Source organism: Ursus americanus, chromosome 22 (genome assembly GCF_024610735.1).
Source record: "Ursus americanus isolate L20-20 chromosome 22, mUrsAme1.1.p, whole genome shotgun sequence".
Lineage (NCBI taxonomy): Eukaryota > Metazoa > Chordata > Mammalia > Carnivora > Ursidae > Ursus > Ursus americanus.
Genome location: NC_142148.1, coordinates 43187871 through 43205664, shown reverse-complemented (window position 1 = coordinate 43205664; position 17794 = coordinate 43187871). Strand labels below are relative to the sequence as shown.

The window sequence follows — 17794 nt, the reverse complement described above, 5'->3', positions numbered from 1 at the left end:
TCACACCAGCTAGTTCCGCTTCCTGTTCCGGGACCCCCGTTTGTTGTCAGAAAGCTTTGGGGTTCCGGCCAGCCCTCGGGGCCTATTTCTGGGGTCCAGGTTGGCCCGAGATCTGCTGCTGCAGCCATGGCGGCCTCCACCGCGGCCGGGAAGCAGAGGATTCCCAAAGTGGCCAAGGTAGGAGACCGCGAGCGGCTTCGTGGGAGGAGGCCCGGGAGAGGGGCTTGCCCCAGCCTCCTTGGGGCTCGCGGCAAGAGAGGGTGTGGTGCCGGGAGCAGTTCTACGCTATGTGGGCAAAGGGGAAGGAGGAGGGGAAGGGTTATACGGTGGTGGGGTGCAGGCTTTTGTCACCCCGGGGCAACCCCCGCCTTGGCATGGCCTTCGTTCTAGGATGTGTTTTTGCTGGGGGAGGGGTGGGGTCATTCGGCAGCAGCTAGGCAGTGCTCGCACAAACGGGGAACGGCAGAGGGAGAGGGAGAAGTAGGCTCCCCACTGAGCAGGGAGCACAGTGCTGGGCTCGATCCCAGGACCTTGGGATCTTGACCTGAGCTGAAGGCAGACGCTTAACTGACTGAGCCATCCAGGCGCCCCTCAATTCCATAAAATTTTATTGGGCACCAGTGGTCCAACAGAAATACAATGTGAGCCACGTATGTAATTTTAAGTTTTCCTGTAGCTACATTAAGCAGTCAAAACAAGCATCATTAATTTTAACTGTATATTTTCTTTAATCCATGATCCAAGATATTCCAACATGTAATCAATATAGGAAATTTAAGTAGGTAGTTTATTGGTTTTTTTTTTTTCATACAAAATCTTCAAAATCCAGTGTATATTTTACCCTTACAGCCCATCTCTATTTGGGCTCACTACATTAGCTCACGGCCACTATGTTGGACAGCACAGCTCTAAGCCTTCAAGAAGCTTACGGTCTAATGATGGGAATTTACTGAATGTTGTCTTTGATTTGAAATGTCATGAAAAAGCCAAACGCGGTTTGAGACATTATTGTCCACCTGGGACATAATTGAAAAATTCTGTAAGCAGAAGTTGCAGCAGTAAAAAAGATATAGCACACATCTTGATAACACAAAACCTTTAGTGAGAATTCTACCTAAGCGCCTCAAAATTTATTATTACGCTAATCTAAAAGGGAACACTTGCTATTTTTGCTGCCTTTTCTCTTAATACTTACCTAGGGTTTTGTAATAAATACCATGCATAACAAAGAAAACCTTGTTTTCTGTTTAGTTTCATAGAGAAATGAAAACCTATCATCCAAAGTGGGCATCTTGTAATAATACTTAGAAAGTTCACATCCTAAAAAATGTGTATTTGCTTCCTAAATCTTGTGTGATGAGCATCTACTAAAAATGAAAATGTCTTCTGTCTTAAAAGGTGAAAAACAAAGCCCCAGCTGAGGTGCAGATAACTGCTGAGCAACTCTTAAGAGAAGCTAAAGAAAGAGAACTTGAGCTGCTTCCACCTCCACCTCAACAGAAGATCACAGATGAAGAAGAGTTAAATGATTACAAACTAAGAAAAAGGAAGGTCAGTCAGGGTGATATTTTCCAGTCTATTAATAACACTGTTATGAATTTATAGGTCAGAGTTTGCAAAGATAAGAATAGGTTAGTGTTTCTAGCCACATGAGTAGTGCAACTTCTGGTTACCAGATAATTGCATTTTGCTGAACTTCAGAAAATATGCCATGAGTTGTCTTTTAAAGTATAAGGAAACTAAATTCACCAGAGACCTAATTTTTGGTGCTGAATCAAAGATGGGTGGAAGTTTAACAAGTGGAGCATCTGACAGCTGGAAGGGGCAGGGCTTACCAAGGCCACGTTATGTACTCTCTCTGTACCACCTTCTGGAAAAGAGCCATGAGAGGACTTGGGAATTCTCACTGTAGAATCCTCACTCTAGGGTAATTTTTTTTTCCTTTAAGATTTTGTTTATTTATTTCAAGAGACAGAGAACGTGCGAGCAGCGGGAGGGGCGGAGGGAGAGAATCTTAAGCAGCCTCCACACTCAGCATGGATCCCCATTCGGGGCTTGATCTCACAACCCTGAGATCATGACCTGAGCCAAAATCAAGAATCAGACACATAACTGACTGAGCCACCCAGGCGTCCCTGGGGTAATTTTAAACCACTAATCCTGTTGTACCTCCTTATTAGTGATGTTCAAAGAGTGATGTGTGAAATTCTGAGACATTACTAAGAGGAATGAAATGGTTAAAAACATTTTTTCATACTAGGAACAAGTAAAGACTATTATTAAAGTATCAGTTAGTTATTAGCAATAAAAGAAAATACCAACAAATCTGCTAATAATTCCTTATATCTAAAGTTTTTTCCTTGTTTGCATGTAAGACTGTAAAGAAACACCTGAGATTGTAACCTTCATTAGTGAGTTTCTTATTTCTCAGGATTCCAGTGTGTAATTTCTCCTAAATAAGAACAAAATGAATAAACCTTTTAGAACAGGATGAATAGACAAAGGATGATGTCATTTTTACTTACTTTTCCCTTCAATTTGACCCTTTTTCCCTTCCTCCAGACTTTTGAAGATAACATAAGAAAAAACAGGACTGTGATTAGTAACTGGATAAAATATGCACAATGGGAAGAGAGTCTAAAGGAGATTCAAAGGTAAAATTGCTGAGTGTGTAACTTCATATGTAAAGATATCATAAGTTAAGAGACAGAAAAGAAGTAGAAAAAGTTAAAGCACAAGTGAAAGAGTGTGCCTCTAGTAGTCATCCAAGTTGTTCAGTGAAACCTTAGGGTTCCCTTGAGGAGCCTCAGGGGCACTGTGGTAGGGAGTCCTGGGGGAAGCAGCAGAGGAGACGCTGCAGGTGGGTCTCACCTCCAGCACACACCACAGTCAGAGAAGCACACTTTCACCTGCTTTCTCTGTATTGGGATTTTTTTTATAAAAAAATTGTTCACTGGAAGCCAGTGGCCAGCAAGATAAAAGTCCTGTTCCCCAGCCTTTCTGCATTTTCCTGGCATACCACTGCCCCAGCTGTGCCCGTGTACCAGCCAGTCCATGAACACATTTGTGTCTCCTTACTCTATGTTAGGCTGTTCTCTCTGCCTACAGTGAGCACTCCTCCCTACCCACCTTGGCCTCTGGAGCTTTCCTCAACTTAACTCTGGAGTTACCTCCTGCTTAGCCATTTGCACCAGACATTATTATTATTTCTTCCCTTTTGCTTCCTTGTGTAAACCTTGACTCTAACATTTACCATATTGCGGTGTAATGATGTGCATGTAGTTTTTTGTAAGAGTTTGTAAGCTTCCTGAAAACATGTCTTTTCACTTTTTTATGCCCAGAACCTGGCTCATGGTGAACACATGATAAAATAGCAGGCCACTGCAGATGGTTTGAGATAGTGGCCCTATGTGTTATGTGTACTACTCTTGATATTCTCCAAATCTGGCTTCTTAAGGGCTCGATCCATATACGAACGTGCTTTAGATGTAGACTACCGAAACATTACACTCTGGCTGAAATATGCAGAAATGGAAATGAAGAATCGCCAGGTCAACCATGCCCGAAATATCTGGGACCGGGCCATAACAACTCTGCCTCGAGTCAACCAGTTCTGGTAAGTTTCTGATCTACCAAAGCAGCTTTTCGTAGGCTAGTGAGGTTCTGCATTTTTGTGTTTTACTTTATTTACATAGTTGCAATCATATATATTTAATTTACATTCTACTTTTTCTTTAAATGTACTGTAAGTAGTTTTTAATGTTCTATAGTATAGTGTCATAATCACTACATGTAATAGCTGTGTAATCAAAATTAAAATTTGGGTTGCAATCTTTTATGCATAAGAAACTTATTGTTGAACTAAGCAATCTTTAATTAAAATGTATCTTCATCGTTTCCAGATCTATATTTGATAAGAAAACATGTTTGCTTTAACCTTTGGGGAAGATAAAGCCCTAAGTCTTCACATTTAACCAAGTTAGAACTGCAAAAAGTGCCAAAGATCATTTTTCCCCCCGTAAGTCATTTTGACCATGACAGATATTTTGGGATGATTTTGTTAAAGGTACAAGTACACGTACATGGAGGAGATGTTGGGAAACATTGCTGGTGCCCGGCAAGTGTTTGAGCGCTGGATGGAATGGCAGCCTGAGGAGCAAGCCTGGCACTCCTACATCAACTTTGAGCTGCGATACAAAGAGGTGGACCGGGCCCGCACCATTTATGAACGCTATATCCTTTGAGTGAGTCTGAGTGGTGCTGTTGTGTCCTGGTTGCTACTCCTGCCGGGGAGGTATAGTCATGGTCTGGACATATGGGTTGTCATTAACGTAGGCCCAGAAGTCAAAGATACAAGTTTCATCTGCTTCATGAGCTACATAACTGTTTCTAGAGACATAGGATGGTCAGAATAAAAGTTTGTCGTCTGGGTAACTGAGCTTTTTCCAGTGAAACCTTGGATTTGTTTGTATTTTGGCGTTCCTTGTGGAAAGTGACATACCAGGGCTTTGGCTGCTATAGCCAGTCCTGTTTCTCCTGGGTTTTTTTTCTAGGTTTTTCTAGGGTGTTGGTCATTAGCACCACTACTGGGAATCCATCCAAAGGATGGAGACAGGAGGGCAGCATAGTGTAGCGCAACAAGCTCTGGCTCCAGGCCAGCTGGATGGGTGTGAGTCCCTTCCGTGGCACCTGTTAGCGGGGCAGCCTCAGGTAAGTCAGTTCACACTTCTGAACCTTTTTTCCTTTATAAAACAAAAGCGAATATACCAAGATTAGTTGTTTTTAGGATTTAAGATAATCTATATTGGGGGTGTGTGTGTGTGTGTGTGTGTCTGTGTGTGTACACATATCTCCCTTAGGAACAGATTTGGTGTTTGCTAATTAAGTAGCTTCATAGAACATTACCCAGAAAAACAAGCATCAGCTTTATTATGCAATTTTAAGGTCTCTATGACCTCTGCCCATTTTAATATGATTAATTTAACAGAAGCTTGTATAGCGCTTGTTATGTGTCAGGCATTGTTGTAAGCACATTACAAATAACAACACTTAATCCTCAGGACAGCTCTGAGTTCGGGAACTACTCCAGTCTGCGGGGTGGGAGACGCAGGCATGAGTGAGAGGCAGTGTGGCCTGGGTCTCTCTGGTAGTGATGGAGATGGGCCTTGAACCCAGCTGCAGCTTCAGAGCCTATGCCCTTAATTTCACTGCCACATATTACTACTTTGAATTAGTGATTTCCTGTAGCAAGGTAGATGAAAAATAGGTTTAGTCTATTAAGAAATAAAATGGTAATTTAAAGCTTTCTTTTCTGTGTCAACTATGTTTCAATAAAAAAAGAGAAAAACTTAAAAAAACCCTTTTTCTTCTGCCTGTAGTTAGCAGTATTGTTTTTGTAACATTTTTTTCTTAATCATTAATTCAGATGTTAATGTTATTGAGCATATAATACAGTAGGTGCCATTTATTGAGCACCTTTTTTTGGCACCAAAGTGCTAAGAGCTTTACACACATTTCCTCCTTTCAAGCCACTGAGGTTGGGTTAGTATTCTTTTTTCTCTTTTTACAGATGATAGAACTGAGTCTTAGACATGTTAAATGACTTGTTCAGGATAGCATGGTCAATAACAGGTTTCAGCTTTTTCATTTCTCCAGAGTCCTGTTTGTACCCACTACGGAAATACTGAGTAAGTCCTGGAGGAAGACAGATGAACAAGTCACGGCCCCCTTCAGAGGTCACAGTTTAGCTGTTCTTTGCCTTTGCACATGTTTTTTCAACCCTATAGTCGTAGTTTGCATTGTTGGGGGTTTGGGTTTGGAGGTTGTTGTTGTTGTTGTTGTTGTTGTTTTCGTTTGAAAAGCCTTGCTGTCTTGCGTGGTATTTCCTTAATTCCCTTGAACTTGTCCTCGTGCACCCTGATGTCAAGAACTGGATCAAGTATGCCCGCTTTGAAGAAAAACATGGTTATTTTGCCCATGCACGGAAAGTGTATGAGAGAGCTGTCGAGTTCTTTGGAGATGAGCATATGGATGAACACCTTTATGTTGCCTTTGCCAAATTTGAAGAAAATCAGAAAGAAGTAAGTACACTTGAAGAACTCATTTATATTGCATAATAGCTTAGGAACGATTACTTGTTGTGTGCATTGAGTTCATTCCATTTTCTTACTTATCCTTGGAAAAAATGTTTCCAAAATCTCTCAAAGAAAACAGCATACATTTGTGGCTTAGCTTCAGATTGGGAACTGAGTGATTATAGATTGTACTAAAGCGTCCTAAGTGTGTTGTCCTTTGCTTGAAAATTAAACCTTTATATATATGATGAGAATACTGTGTATAAATTGAGAGTTCATCATTTGGTCTCCTCATTAAAGGGTTTTATAGGTAACAAACCTGGAAAACAGAAGTCCAGAGCCCTTAGAACAGAGCAGAATTTGAAATGGAAACAGAGATTCCCCCACAAATAAGTCAGTTCTGGTCTTCCATAATACATATAGAAATAATCTCTTAAAGTAATTCAGGTACCGTAGAATTGAGAGAGGTAGGCTGAGGTCCAAACACAGGGTCTTAGACTTACCACAGTAAGGACTACAGATACTATTCCAAGGCCAGTGGGAAGTATGAAGGGTTCTAAGCAGAAGAGTGGTAGGATGGGATTTATATTCTAAAGAAAACCTCTAGCTAATCTGTGGAGACCGTATTGGGAAGAACGTGGCAAAAGTGGAAGGAAGCAAGGGGACTTTTGAAGTGGCCATGGAAGAAATGGAGATGGTGTGGCAGTCGGGGGAGGGGAGCAGGGGATGGGGAGAAGGGAAGGGCTGTGTTGAAGAGGTAGAGGTGGCGGGGCTCTCTGAGGTAGTGAAGGTAGGGGATGAGGACAGGAGAGGAATCCCAAGGAGGACTCCTGGTGCTTGAGGCTGGAGCAAGGGCATGACGGTAAGTGTTGCTTACCAAGACTGGGAAGACAGTCCCAGGTTTGATGGTGAGGAACAGGAGGTCAGTTTTGGACCTGTTTAGTCTGAGATGCATAGGTGTCACCCCACGGGCAGTGTCAGGTAGACAGTATTAAGTTTGGAGCTCAGAGGAGCGTGTCAGTGGGCCCTGATGAATAAATACCTCAACAAGAGGGAGAAGAAAAGTCTTATTTTGGACACTCTGAGACCACAGACTCTAACAAGTAATATATCATATCCTAATTACCTTCCAAGTTGTGGCTCAAGTGAGAGTATTGTGTTGTAGAAGTAATTCTCCTGTCTGCTTTTAGTTTGAAAGGGTAAGAGTGATCTACAAGTATGCCCTGGATAGAATTTCAAAGCAGGAGGCCCAAGAACTCTTTAAAAACTATACCATCTTTGAGAAGAAGTTCGGTGATCGACGAGGTATTGAAGACATCATTGTGAGCAAACGAAGATTCCAGTATGAGGAAGAGGTGAAGGTGAGTGCTGGTGTGGACGCCGAACCTTGCAGGTGACAGAGATGTGCCAACCAGCGAAGAATAGCAGGAGAGGGCTCCCAGGGATCACGCTCTTGCTGACATGTCTGCAGTGATTGGCAGCCATTGCAACAGCAGTCAGCAGGCTCCTGGGAAAGGCCAGCAAGCAGCGCTTGCTCTGCCCGCCACATGTTGAAAGTTACTATGAGGGTTGCTGGTAGCGCGCTGTAGAACTTGAACAAAAACCGGGAATCCATGTGAAGTCCTTTCTGAAGATGGGAGAGTCGGATATTGAGCCTGACAGTTTTTGTACACTACCTTTTAGCTTAACTGCTTGAACAAAACATACATTGTAGATATGTTTTTATTCTCATCTCTTTATTTGTAATGTATTGTTTTGAGATAATAGCATTTTCCTTTATTGGTCTGCTGTGCATATAAAAACTTTTGCTTAGTCAAATGAATTAAGATATCGCCAAAGGACCAAGTCTGGTGTTAAATGAGGTCAGCAAGATACATTCAAGATAAATGACTATTAATTGAGAAGGCAGGGTTCATGTTTGTGACCATGGTTCTAATTCCACTGTAATTTTATTTTATTTTTATTATTTTTTTTTTATAAATTTTTATTATGTTAGTCACCATACATTATATCCTTAGTTTTTGATGTAATGTTCCATGATTCATTATTTGCCTATAACACCCAGTGCACCATGCAATATGTGCCCTCCTTAATACCCATCACTGGCCTATCCCAGTCCCCCTACCCCCACCCCTCTGAAGCCCTCAGTTTGTTTCCCAGAGTCCACAGTCTCTCATGGTTCATTCCCCCTTCTGTTTATTTTTATTTTTATTATTTAAAAAATTTTTTTCGATTTAAATTCAATTAGCCAACATATAATAATACATCATTAGTTTTTGTTGTAATGTTCAGTGATGGCGTTAGTTACATACAACACCCAGCGCTCATCACATCACGTGCCCTCCTTAATGCTCATCATCCACTGTAATTTTAAATCTAGACATAATGATATGCAGTCAAGTGTACAAACAAATATATTTATAAAAGTAGGCGTCTAATTATTGAGCGATTATCTGGAGAGTGGTGGTTGTATATTAAAGCAGCCTTGCTGTGGGACACCTGGCAAATAATCTGCCCTCTATGTTCCTTTTTCTTTTCTATTTATAGAATCTCAGGAATAGTATTTTTTTTAAGATTTTATTTATTTGAGAGAGAGAGTGCGAGCATGAGCGGGGGTGGGGGGGGCAGAGCAAGAAGCAGACTCCCTGCTGAGCAGAGAGCCCAACGTGGGACTCGATCCCAGGAGCCTGAGCCAAAGGCAGACACTTAACCAACTGAGCCACCCAGGTGCCCCAGGAATGGTACTTTTAAATGACATGGGTGCCAAACAGTTGCTAAAATATAGGAAGGCAATCTAGCGTCTTTTTTTTTTTTTTTTTTTTTTTTTTTTTTTTTACCTCACAGAGTTCAGCAAGTGTAGCTCTTGGTTTGGTTTTTATTCATTAAACTTGTGGTCTTTCTAGGCTAATCCACACAATTACGATGCATGGTTTGATTACTTGCGCTTGGTGGAAAGTGATGCAGAAGCAGAAACCGTTCGAGAAGTCTATGAAAGAGCCATTGCCAATGTGCCACCCATTCAAGAGAAGCGGCACTGGAAGCGCTATATCTATCTGTGGGTTAACTACGCACTCTATGAAGAATTGGAGGCCAAGGTAAAAAATGGAATTACGCCTCAGCTGTTGATGGCTGCCCCCTCCCTGGCTGCTCACCCCTGTGCGTGCACCTTGGCTGTGGTGGGTAGCAGTGGGTACTGACATGTACAATCCCTGAAACAGGAATCTAGTTCTAGAGTTTCAGCCATACAGGTAACATAATTTCTCTGCCCCCTTTTAAACTCTGTATACCTGTCATGGGCCCAGGTGAGGTGTTTTTTTGTTTTGTTCATTTTGTGTTTCAAACCTGAGGCACCAGATTATCACTTGGAACTTCCAAGGGAACAATGAAGCCGTCGTTAGCTTATTTTGTATCATTTTCCGGGCTGATCCTAAATAGGGATCACAGCTAGATTACACATCTTTGCTTCTAGTAAAGATCAGGTGGGATTTTCAGAAATTGGTTGTGGATAAATTAATTGGGAAAGACTAGCTTTCTGCTGTCGATCTGAGACTATAAAATGTCTTTGTTTCTGTCTGCTCTCAGGAGAAAAGCCTTTCTACAGACAAGCTCTCAGAAATTGATGGCTATCTCGTTGTTGATTCTTTAACCAAAGTTTGATGGCCACAGGTAGTTCACGTTTGATCATAAACAATGAAATCAGGGTTTGAGAATAGCACCCTGTGAAGACATTCAGGGTGGGGGTGTATATTTTTACTAGTGCTAGCAAAACTAGCATCAGTACAGACTTCAATATTCAGTGAAAATTTCTTTCCTAATACAGGATCCCGAGAGGACGAGACAGGTATATCAAGCTTCTTTGGAATTAATTCCTCATAAAAAGGTATGTTTGGTGTAAGTGTTCTGTTCCAAAGTGTCAAAATCCTGCTTGTGTTACTTGTGAAATAATACTTACTGTTTGAGTAGTTTGCTATGCAGGGCACCCTGGAAAACTTAGGTCTCAAAAGTATGCTCTTTGCCTCTGAAAACACCTTACAGCCTGGTTGAGAGGACAGTCTGCATTGACAAATGAGTAATATGGATAATAATGTAGAAATTCAGAGGGGCGCCTGGGTGGCTTAGTCATTAAGCGTCTGCCTTCCGCTCAGGGCGTGATCCCAGGGTCCTGGGATCGAGCCCCGCATCAGGCTCCCTGCTCTGCTGGGAGCCTGCTTCTTCCTCTCCCACTCCCCCTGCTTGCGTTCCCTCTCTTACTGGCTGTCTCTCTCTCTCTGTCAAATAAATAAAATCTTTAAAAAAAGATGTAGAAATTCAGAGGGTGGGTCACTGGAATAGACTGAGTGGAAGGAGGAAGCTGCACATCAGAAAGCACTCGGCACGTGCAGGAAACAACGAGCAGATGTTTGTTGGCATCCGAGCGGACATGGGTGTGCGTGGGGCTTAACACTGGTGTGCGAGTCTGGAAATGGCTGAGACATTATCTCAACCCTATTTCCCAGCATGAGAAACAAGTAGAGATATTGACCGAATTACCTTCTAGAATAGAGATGGCATGTTCTGCCTGCTTACGAGCATACCCACAAAACAAAGCCGGTTCTCAGTGGGGGCCGCAGGGCCATACAGTACAATAAAGTATTTGGATTACTGTTTGTAACTTTTGTAAAATAATCACATTTGCTTAAAAACAAGAAAATACATCTGTCCTAGCTGTAATATTTAGGGAAATCTAATTGCATGTGGCCTTTTACTAAATTTTTAACTTTAGCATAATTGAAACAACTCTTTTAAATGTTTTTTGTGCTTTTGTTTTCTAGTTCACATTTGCCAAGATGTGGTTACTATATGCACAATTTGAAATAAGACAGAAAAATTTACCATTTGCCAGAAGAGCTTTGGTAAGTAAAGAAAGGATCAGGGGGCACCTAGGTGGAATTCTCTGCCTCTGCCCCTCTCCCTGTGCTTGTGCACATGCTCTCTTTCTCTCTCTCAAATAAGTAACTAAAATCTTGGGGGAGAAAAAGGAAGGATCAAGATGCATCACTGACTTCTTTGAGAAGGAAATTAAATCTTAGTGCTTACAAGTTGGACAGTTCCTACTAAGAATGCAACAGAAGTATTCTGCCTTTATAACCTGAGATGTGTCAGAAAATGCATGGCGTTTGAAGAAAGATCGGGTGATAATGTTTAAATCGCTCTATTTTAACACTGGAAGCTTTATCTGTAGCTGCCAGTTACCAGATCTTTTCTCAGACCGGAAGGATTGGATGTTAGATCACATTAGATCTGAAGTCAGCTCTTGAGTAAATTCATCTTGTGCAAAAACCTGGGGGTATTACGTGCACCTTCCTCTTAACAGCTGTTCTAAAGTCTCTTAATAAGATCAAATGCTGTTTAAATGCAGGTGTCTTTCTGTAAGCCACTCTTGGCTCTCTGGCTGTGGGCAGTGAAGCAGCTTTCATTCTGTGATCACCACTTTACTTATAGGAGGTTTCATCCATCTGACATCCATATTCCCTAGTGCTCTGAGAAACTAAGTAAAATCCAGAGTACTTGTACAGACAGTTCTGCAGCCCTCTCTTGCTGAATAGGAACCAGTGGGCAGAGGCCCTCTTGACAGCTGGGTGAAGTAGAGGGTTTCCATTGGCCTTCTGTCAAGACCCAGTGTGGACAGTGATACCACAGAGGCAAAGAATGGCTTGTCACGTTCTTCCTCAGCAGAGAACAGCTGATGGGATAGGTCAGTGATGTCTGTACACAGGTTGAAACCACATATCACAGTGGTTTGGTCATTTTATTTTCCAGGGAACTTCCATAGGCAAATGTCCAAAGAACAAGTTATTTAAAGGTTACATAGAATTGGAGCTGCAGCTTCGAGAATTTGACAGATGCCGGAAGCTTTATGAAAAGTTCTTGGAATTTGGACCTGAAAATTGTACCTCTTGGATTAAATTTGCAGAATTAGAAACGATCCTTGGTGATATTGAGAGAGCCCGGGCAATCTACGAGTTAGCCATCAGTCAGCCACGCTTAGACATGCCAGAGGTGAGAATCTCGAGATGAATATGATTTTGTTTTAGATATTTCCCTAGTATTGCTTTAGATGACCATCTACATGTGTGTGCATTTTAGAGTGTAAAGATAAACTCACTTGCTGTCTTGTCTACTCAGATTAGTACTTTACTGTTGGGGGGATAGAAGAAGGATGGGAGTGCGAGAAGCAGCCCTCTCCTAGTAAGACACCAGAGCCCAGAAAAGCCCCATGCTGACACCAGGATGAGTTGGGATATAATGGGGCCAGTTGCTCTCTTCCTCCCTTCTTCAAGTAGACGGCTAACTAAAGGGGATGGGACAGGGCCGGCCAGGCAGGGAAATAGCAGGCAGCTCTGGAGAACAGGGCAGATGGAGGTTGAGGCTGCACATCCCGATTCTCCTGGCACAGTTCTTCCCAGATTGGGTCAGCAAAAGAATCTCTATCTAAACCAGAATATTCCTTAAATTAAACTACTGCCACCATCCTGGCCTGTCCTAGGACCTGAAATCATCCCTTCCCTATTTAAACTTAAGCCACAAGGTGGCGCCAAACCACAGCTAGGACCTGTTTGGGAGCCACTGAACTCACCCAGCCTTTTTGTTAGTCTTGCCCTAATGTGACTCTGCATTTTATGGCTTGGGTCCCACTGGCTGCATTAGGGCAGGTCTTTATGTATAATGGTTCTATCATCAGTCGGCCTCAGCTCCCAGGCATCCAGGCCACATGTCACTCCATCCTTGTTTCCTACCAGGCAGTACCTAGCAAGTACACTGCTATTTACTGAATAGTTGTTGAGGTGAACTCAGTCCTATCAAGGAATTTACAGTGGAGGTAAGAAGAGTATATCCTGGCTAATCTAGGCATGTCCTCATGGTAGTGTCAGTTGTATGTGACAGGATCATGGCAGTGTCTGGGAGACTTGGCAAGTCTCTGACCTTTTCTTAAGTCCAGCATTTGAAAAACTCTGAAAGAGAATCCAAAAATGAATCCAAAGCCTTTTATCTCCTAATGTAGAATGGTAGCCAAGTTTTGGCCAGCTTATAAATGCCACTGTTCTTATTGTGTCCAGATGCTGCCCGTTCTTTAATTGTTCATATAAGTCCTGGGTTCCTGGATGTCCTAGGTTGGAATGGTAGTTAAGCTCAGCTTTGGATAGGGACACGTTGCTCTTTAAATGTCAAGGATGACTTACTAAGTTCTCTTTCTTAGGTGCTTTGGAAATCATATATTGATTTTGAAATTGAGCAGGAAGAAACTGAAAGAACACGAAATCTTTACCGAAGATTGCTTCAGCGGACACAACATGTCAAGGTACCTTGCACTCTGTAGATTATCTTTGATTTTGTCTAAATCGGCAGTCCTGAAGGAAATACCATATTTCTGTATTTTAACTGTTCCAGTTTTTTGTTGGTTTTTTTCCTTTAATGATTTTCTTGCTTTTAGAAAGAGCCTATGAGTGTCACAGGACTTTGGGATATAAAGTTTGTATCAGGTCAATATTTATATTGCATGGGAGTAACTTGAATATCACAGGATTGAATAAAAAGTTAAACTCTTTTCAGGATTTTAAGACTATTTCAAACACGTAATTGGATATAGAAGCAGACTGCTTCAACATTATTGAAGCATGTAATCAGTATGTTCTTGGGAATACTACAGATGAACACATTAGTATGTTCAGATGTCTTTAACTAGAAATTAGCATTATTACATGATCGTGTTTGGGTGACATGGTTAATTTGCTTCCATAATAATTTTTCTTAAGGTATGGATCAGCTTTGCACAGTTTGAGCTGTCTTCAGGGAAAGAAGGAAGTTTGGCTAAGTGCAGACAAATTTATGAAGAGGCTAACAAAACCATGAGGAACTGTGAAGAAAAAGAAGAGAGACTTATGTTGCTGGAATCGTGGAGAAGCTTTGAAGATGAATTCGGAACAGTATCAGATAAGGAGAGAGTAGACAAACTCATGCCAGAGAAAGTCAAGAAGAGAAGAAAAGTCCAGGCTGATGATGGGGTAAGAACTGAGCCCCTAGAGCTGTTCTTATTAGATGAGCAGAAATGCATCTAACTTTGAAATTTGTACTTTTAAGTGCCATATGTACAATCTGAGCATGGGAGCAAACGGCCTGGAGTAGGAGACAGTTGCAACCTGGCTACCATGGAAACACAGAGCAGGGTGTATCATCTACCCAGGGGTGGAGATGGGAGATGGTTGGCAAAGGCTTCTGGGAGGTGGTTGATTTCAGGAGCTATATGAAGCATGATATTTCTGGAGCATTAAGCAGGAGGTCAGAGTGGAGGGAAATGAAATTCAGCTTTTAGGTAGGACCCAAGCCAGAGACTTTGTAAGCTACAGAAAGGCTCTTAAGCACAAAATGACATGACCCAGTGGTTGGCATCTCCTGCAGGCATACTCAGGGGGCTTAGATTGGAGGAGGACCTGTTGGGAGGCTCTTATAAGCAGAGCAAGTGATGGTGGAAGCTGGAACTAGAGCAATGTTTAGGCCAAATCAGTGACCAATTTGAGGTGGGGCTGTAAGGGCAGAGACTCAGATTAATAGTGCAAGATAATGGCTTTCGCTACTAAGTATTAAGTCTTTAAAAATTTAAAATCTTAGAAAACTACAAGATGGATGTGGAGACACGGAATATCTTCTTGGTTGACTGTAGAGGAGTTGTGCTTTAATTTTTAGGATCTTTTCCCACTGGTTTTTAGCTCTCCGTGAGCCCCACTTGCAGCAATACCAACCCCAACAGCTACTTTTTTTAAATTCAGTTAATTAACATATATTGTACTGTTAGTTTCAGAGGTAGAGTTCAGTGATTCATCAGTTTCACATAACACCCAGTGCTCATTACATCCCATGCCTATTAATGTCCATCACGCGGTTACCCAACAGGTACTTGTTCACCCCAACCTTGTAGGCCCAGCCCTTGTTCTTTCTGTGATGGGCTTTGATGTTGTTCTGTAAATGAACATAAGTTGAATTTGAACTCGCTAGGGTTTTGCAGTGAAAAGTCTCCACTGTAAAGTAATTACAGTGTATTTCAGACACGTGTTGGCTTATCTCTTAATTGTTTTACTTTTTTTCTGTAGTCTGATGCAGGCTGGGAAGAGTACTATGATTACATCTTTCCGGAAGATGCCGCCAACCAACCCAACCTCAAGCTCCTGGCCATGGCCAAACTTTGGAAGAAACAGCAACAGGAAAAGGAGGCTGCCGAGCAAGACCCAGATAAGGACATTGATGAGAGCGAATCCTGATGTTCTTGTTCATATTGATAAGTGTTTTATTATTTTTATAAATCAATCACTCGGAACTCTTGTGACTCCATAAGTTTTTGTATATTTCACCAGTAACGAATTGAGTGAAGTCTTTGAAGCTATTTTTTGAATTATTTTTAAAATGCTCTTGGGTTAGTGAGGGGTGGGGGTTGCAAGTATTTTTTTAACTGCCGATTTCTTTATCTGAGTCCAAAATTTTTTTTTGTCCACATCACGCATTAGGAAATCTAATTGAGGTAATGCTTTTAACTATTTTAGATGGACCTGCACTTTTGAAAGTGTTTTTCTAGAAGTGTTCAAGTTACATTCTACAGTAACTTTTAAAGTGGTTTTTTCATGCTTGTCTTCTTCATAAAGATATTTCGTGCACTCACCTGAAACCTCTAACTTCTTCACATCTTCAGTCACAGACTGAGTTCCATTCCCAGCTGCCACTTGATCTTTTAGTTTCTTCTCTCATAAAATGGGCTGCCAACTCCTTTGAAGATTATATTAGAAACAGAATATACCTGGCACATCGTGACTGTTCAGTAAAATGTTCATTCCCAGCCACTTTCCTAAACATGTTCATCCTTGTAGAATTGAATGTGCTTGGATGAATTTAACTTCTAAATATCCATGCCTTCTTAACAGTGGCCATTGGTACTACATGCTTTTGAAAACACTAGTTGGGAAATAATTTATAGTTACTGTATTTCCAAACAAGGTCCTTTTGTTACCAAGATGTTTTAGTCACATTTCAGTTATGCTATAATCAGTTTCCCCAACTGGTTGAGCTCTGTAATGGCTTAAAGAATAGTAAAACACGTGCTGTGAAAAACAGTGCCCCCTGCTCCAGTAAATTTGGGAAACCCCAGATTAAGGGTTAAGCCTTGTTAATTCTCTTTACAGTTCAGCTTTTCAGAGCCTTGGGTACGTTACTGTACATTATGTACATTATGAACCCCAGTAGCAATGCTGGTGTGTTTCCCAGTGTTACTGGACAAGGGAATCTTTTTTTTTTTTTTTTTTTAAAGATTTTATTTATTTACTCGACAGAGATAGAGACAGCCAGAGAGAGAGAGGGAACACAAGCAGGGGGAGTGGGAGAGGAAGAAGCAGGCTTATAGCGGAGGAGCCTGATGTGGGGCTCGATCCCATAATGCCGGGATCACGCCCTGAGCCGAAGGCAGACGCTTAACCGCTGTGCCACCCAGGCGCCCCGAGGGAATCATTTCTACCTGGAGTACCAATAAACATCCTCTAGTGTTACAGCAGAAAGTAGCTACTGTAATACAGGGTACATTTAACTTACACTTGGTTTAGAACACATGAAAAACAAAGGTAATGCCAAAAAAGAAAAAGTGGCACAGAGATGATTAACACATTTGTTGACACATTGCTCATATCCTCAAGCAAAAAATATTTGCCTTAATTGGTCTATTTTCTTTAATCTGGCCTGATTTATCAAGCCTATTTTTTCTTGTTTTGTTCACTGCCCAAGCTATTTGAGTTGAACTGTCATCTTCTAGAGTATTTTTTTACTTGGAAGGGCAGCTAGCAATTTATTATTTGCAGATTTAATTGGGTAAAACTTACTAAATTTACAAAAATGTTAAAGAATAAAAAAAGCAGTAAAATAATAAAAGGAATCTAAGAAAGCTAGTCAGTATGGTACTAAACTGTATCTTGAAAGTAAGCAAATGTTTGAGGGCAGAGGCAGCTAGGACGGACAGCATCAAAGGCACACCTGTGTTCAGCCTCAGTGCTTCAGGCTCTGGACCAGTGTTACCCCAGCTGCTGGGTGTCACATGCATCCTGACTATGGAATACTGAGGTCTGTCTGGTTGGCCAGAAGAAACATTTGATTTTATTACCATTTGGCTAAGTGCAGAGTCAAGGGGTGAGATGAAAGGCCAAAATGCTAATATAAGTGACTAATCAGTCTTCCTACAATTCTGTCCTATTTATGCTGCATAAGAACAAAAATTAATGGTCAGTTTCCCAATGTAAACTCCTACCACCACTTTCTGGCTAGTGCCAGCATGAAATGCATGAAGGAAAAAAAATTTACCTTCTCATGGGAGAACATGAAAGATGTCGCTTACCCTCAACTCCACCAGAGTTTTTCAGAGGCAAAAGCTTTTTAGTAATCATATCTGTGGGTTTTTCTTTAGCCACTTCTTTTACTCACTGTATATTTTCAGGTATAACAAGTAAAACTATACATGAAACTACATGGGTGGCCCATGACCTAGTTTTATGGCCTGTCTTTTGGAATTAGGTTCTTTTTCCCTTCTAAAGAAACTTCAGTGTCTTTATATTTTCAAAGGCAGGATTTAAGCAAAGTGGTGTGAGATTAGACAAAAGATCTGGGACTAAAAGTATGAAAACAAGTATCTGGGAAAAATTTACTATGCAATAAAG

The 17794-nt window shown here is 41.4% G+C and overlaps 1 protein-coding gene across 1 annotated transcript; it reads left to right on the top strand.

The window, feature by feature from the left end:
* Positions 1–2: 2 nt before the first annotated feature.
* On the top strand, positions 3–17604 carry CRNKL1 (crooked neck pre-mRNA splicing factor 1). The gene is made up of 14 exons (XM_045809891.2): positions 3–177; positions 1399–1551; positions 2563–2654; positions 3458–3616; positions 4067–4233; positions 5902–6080; positions 7265–7435; positions 8978–9169; positions 9895–9954; positions 10886–10966; positions 11874–12113; positions 13312–13413; positions 13868–14116; positions 15200–17604. The coding sequence occupies exons 1-14, from the start codon at positions 127–129 to the stop codon at positions 15365–15367; spliced, it is 2064 nt and encodes a 687-aa protein (XP_045665847.1). The 5' UTR covers positions 3–126; the 3' UTR covers positions 15368–17604.
* Positions 17605–17794: the final 190 nt, after the last annotated feature.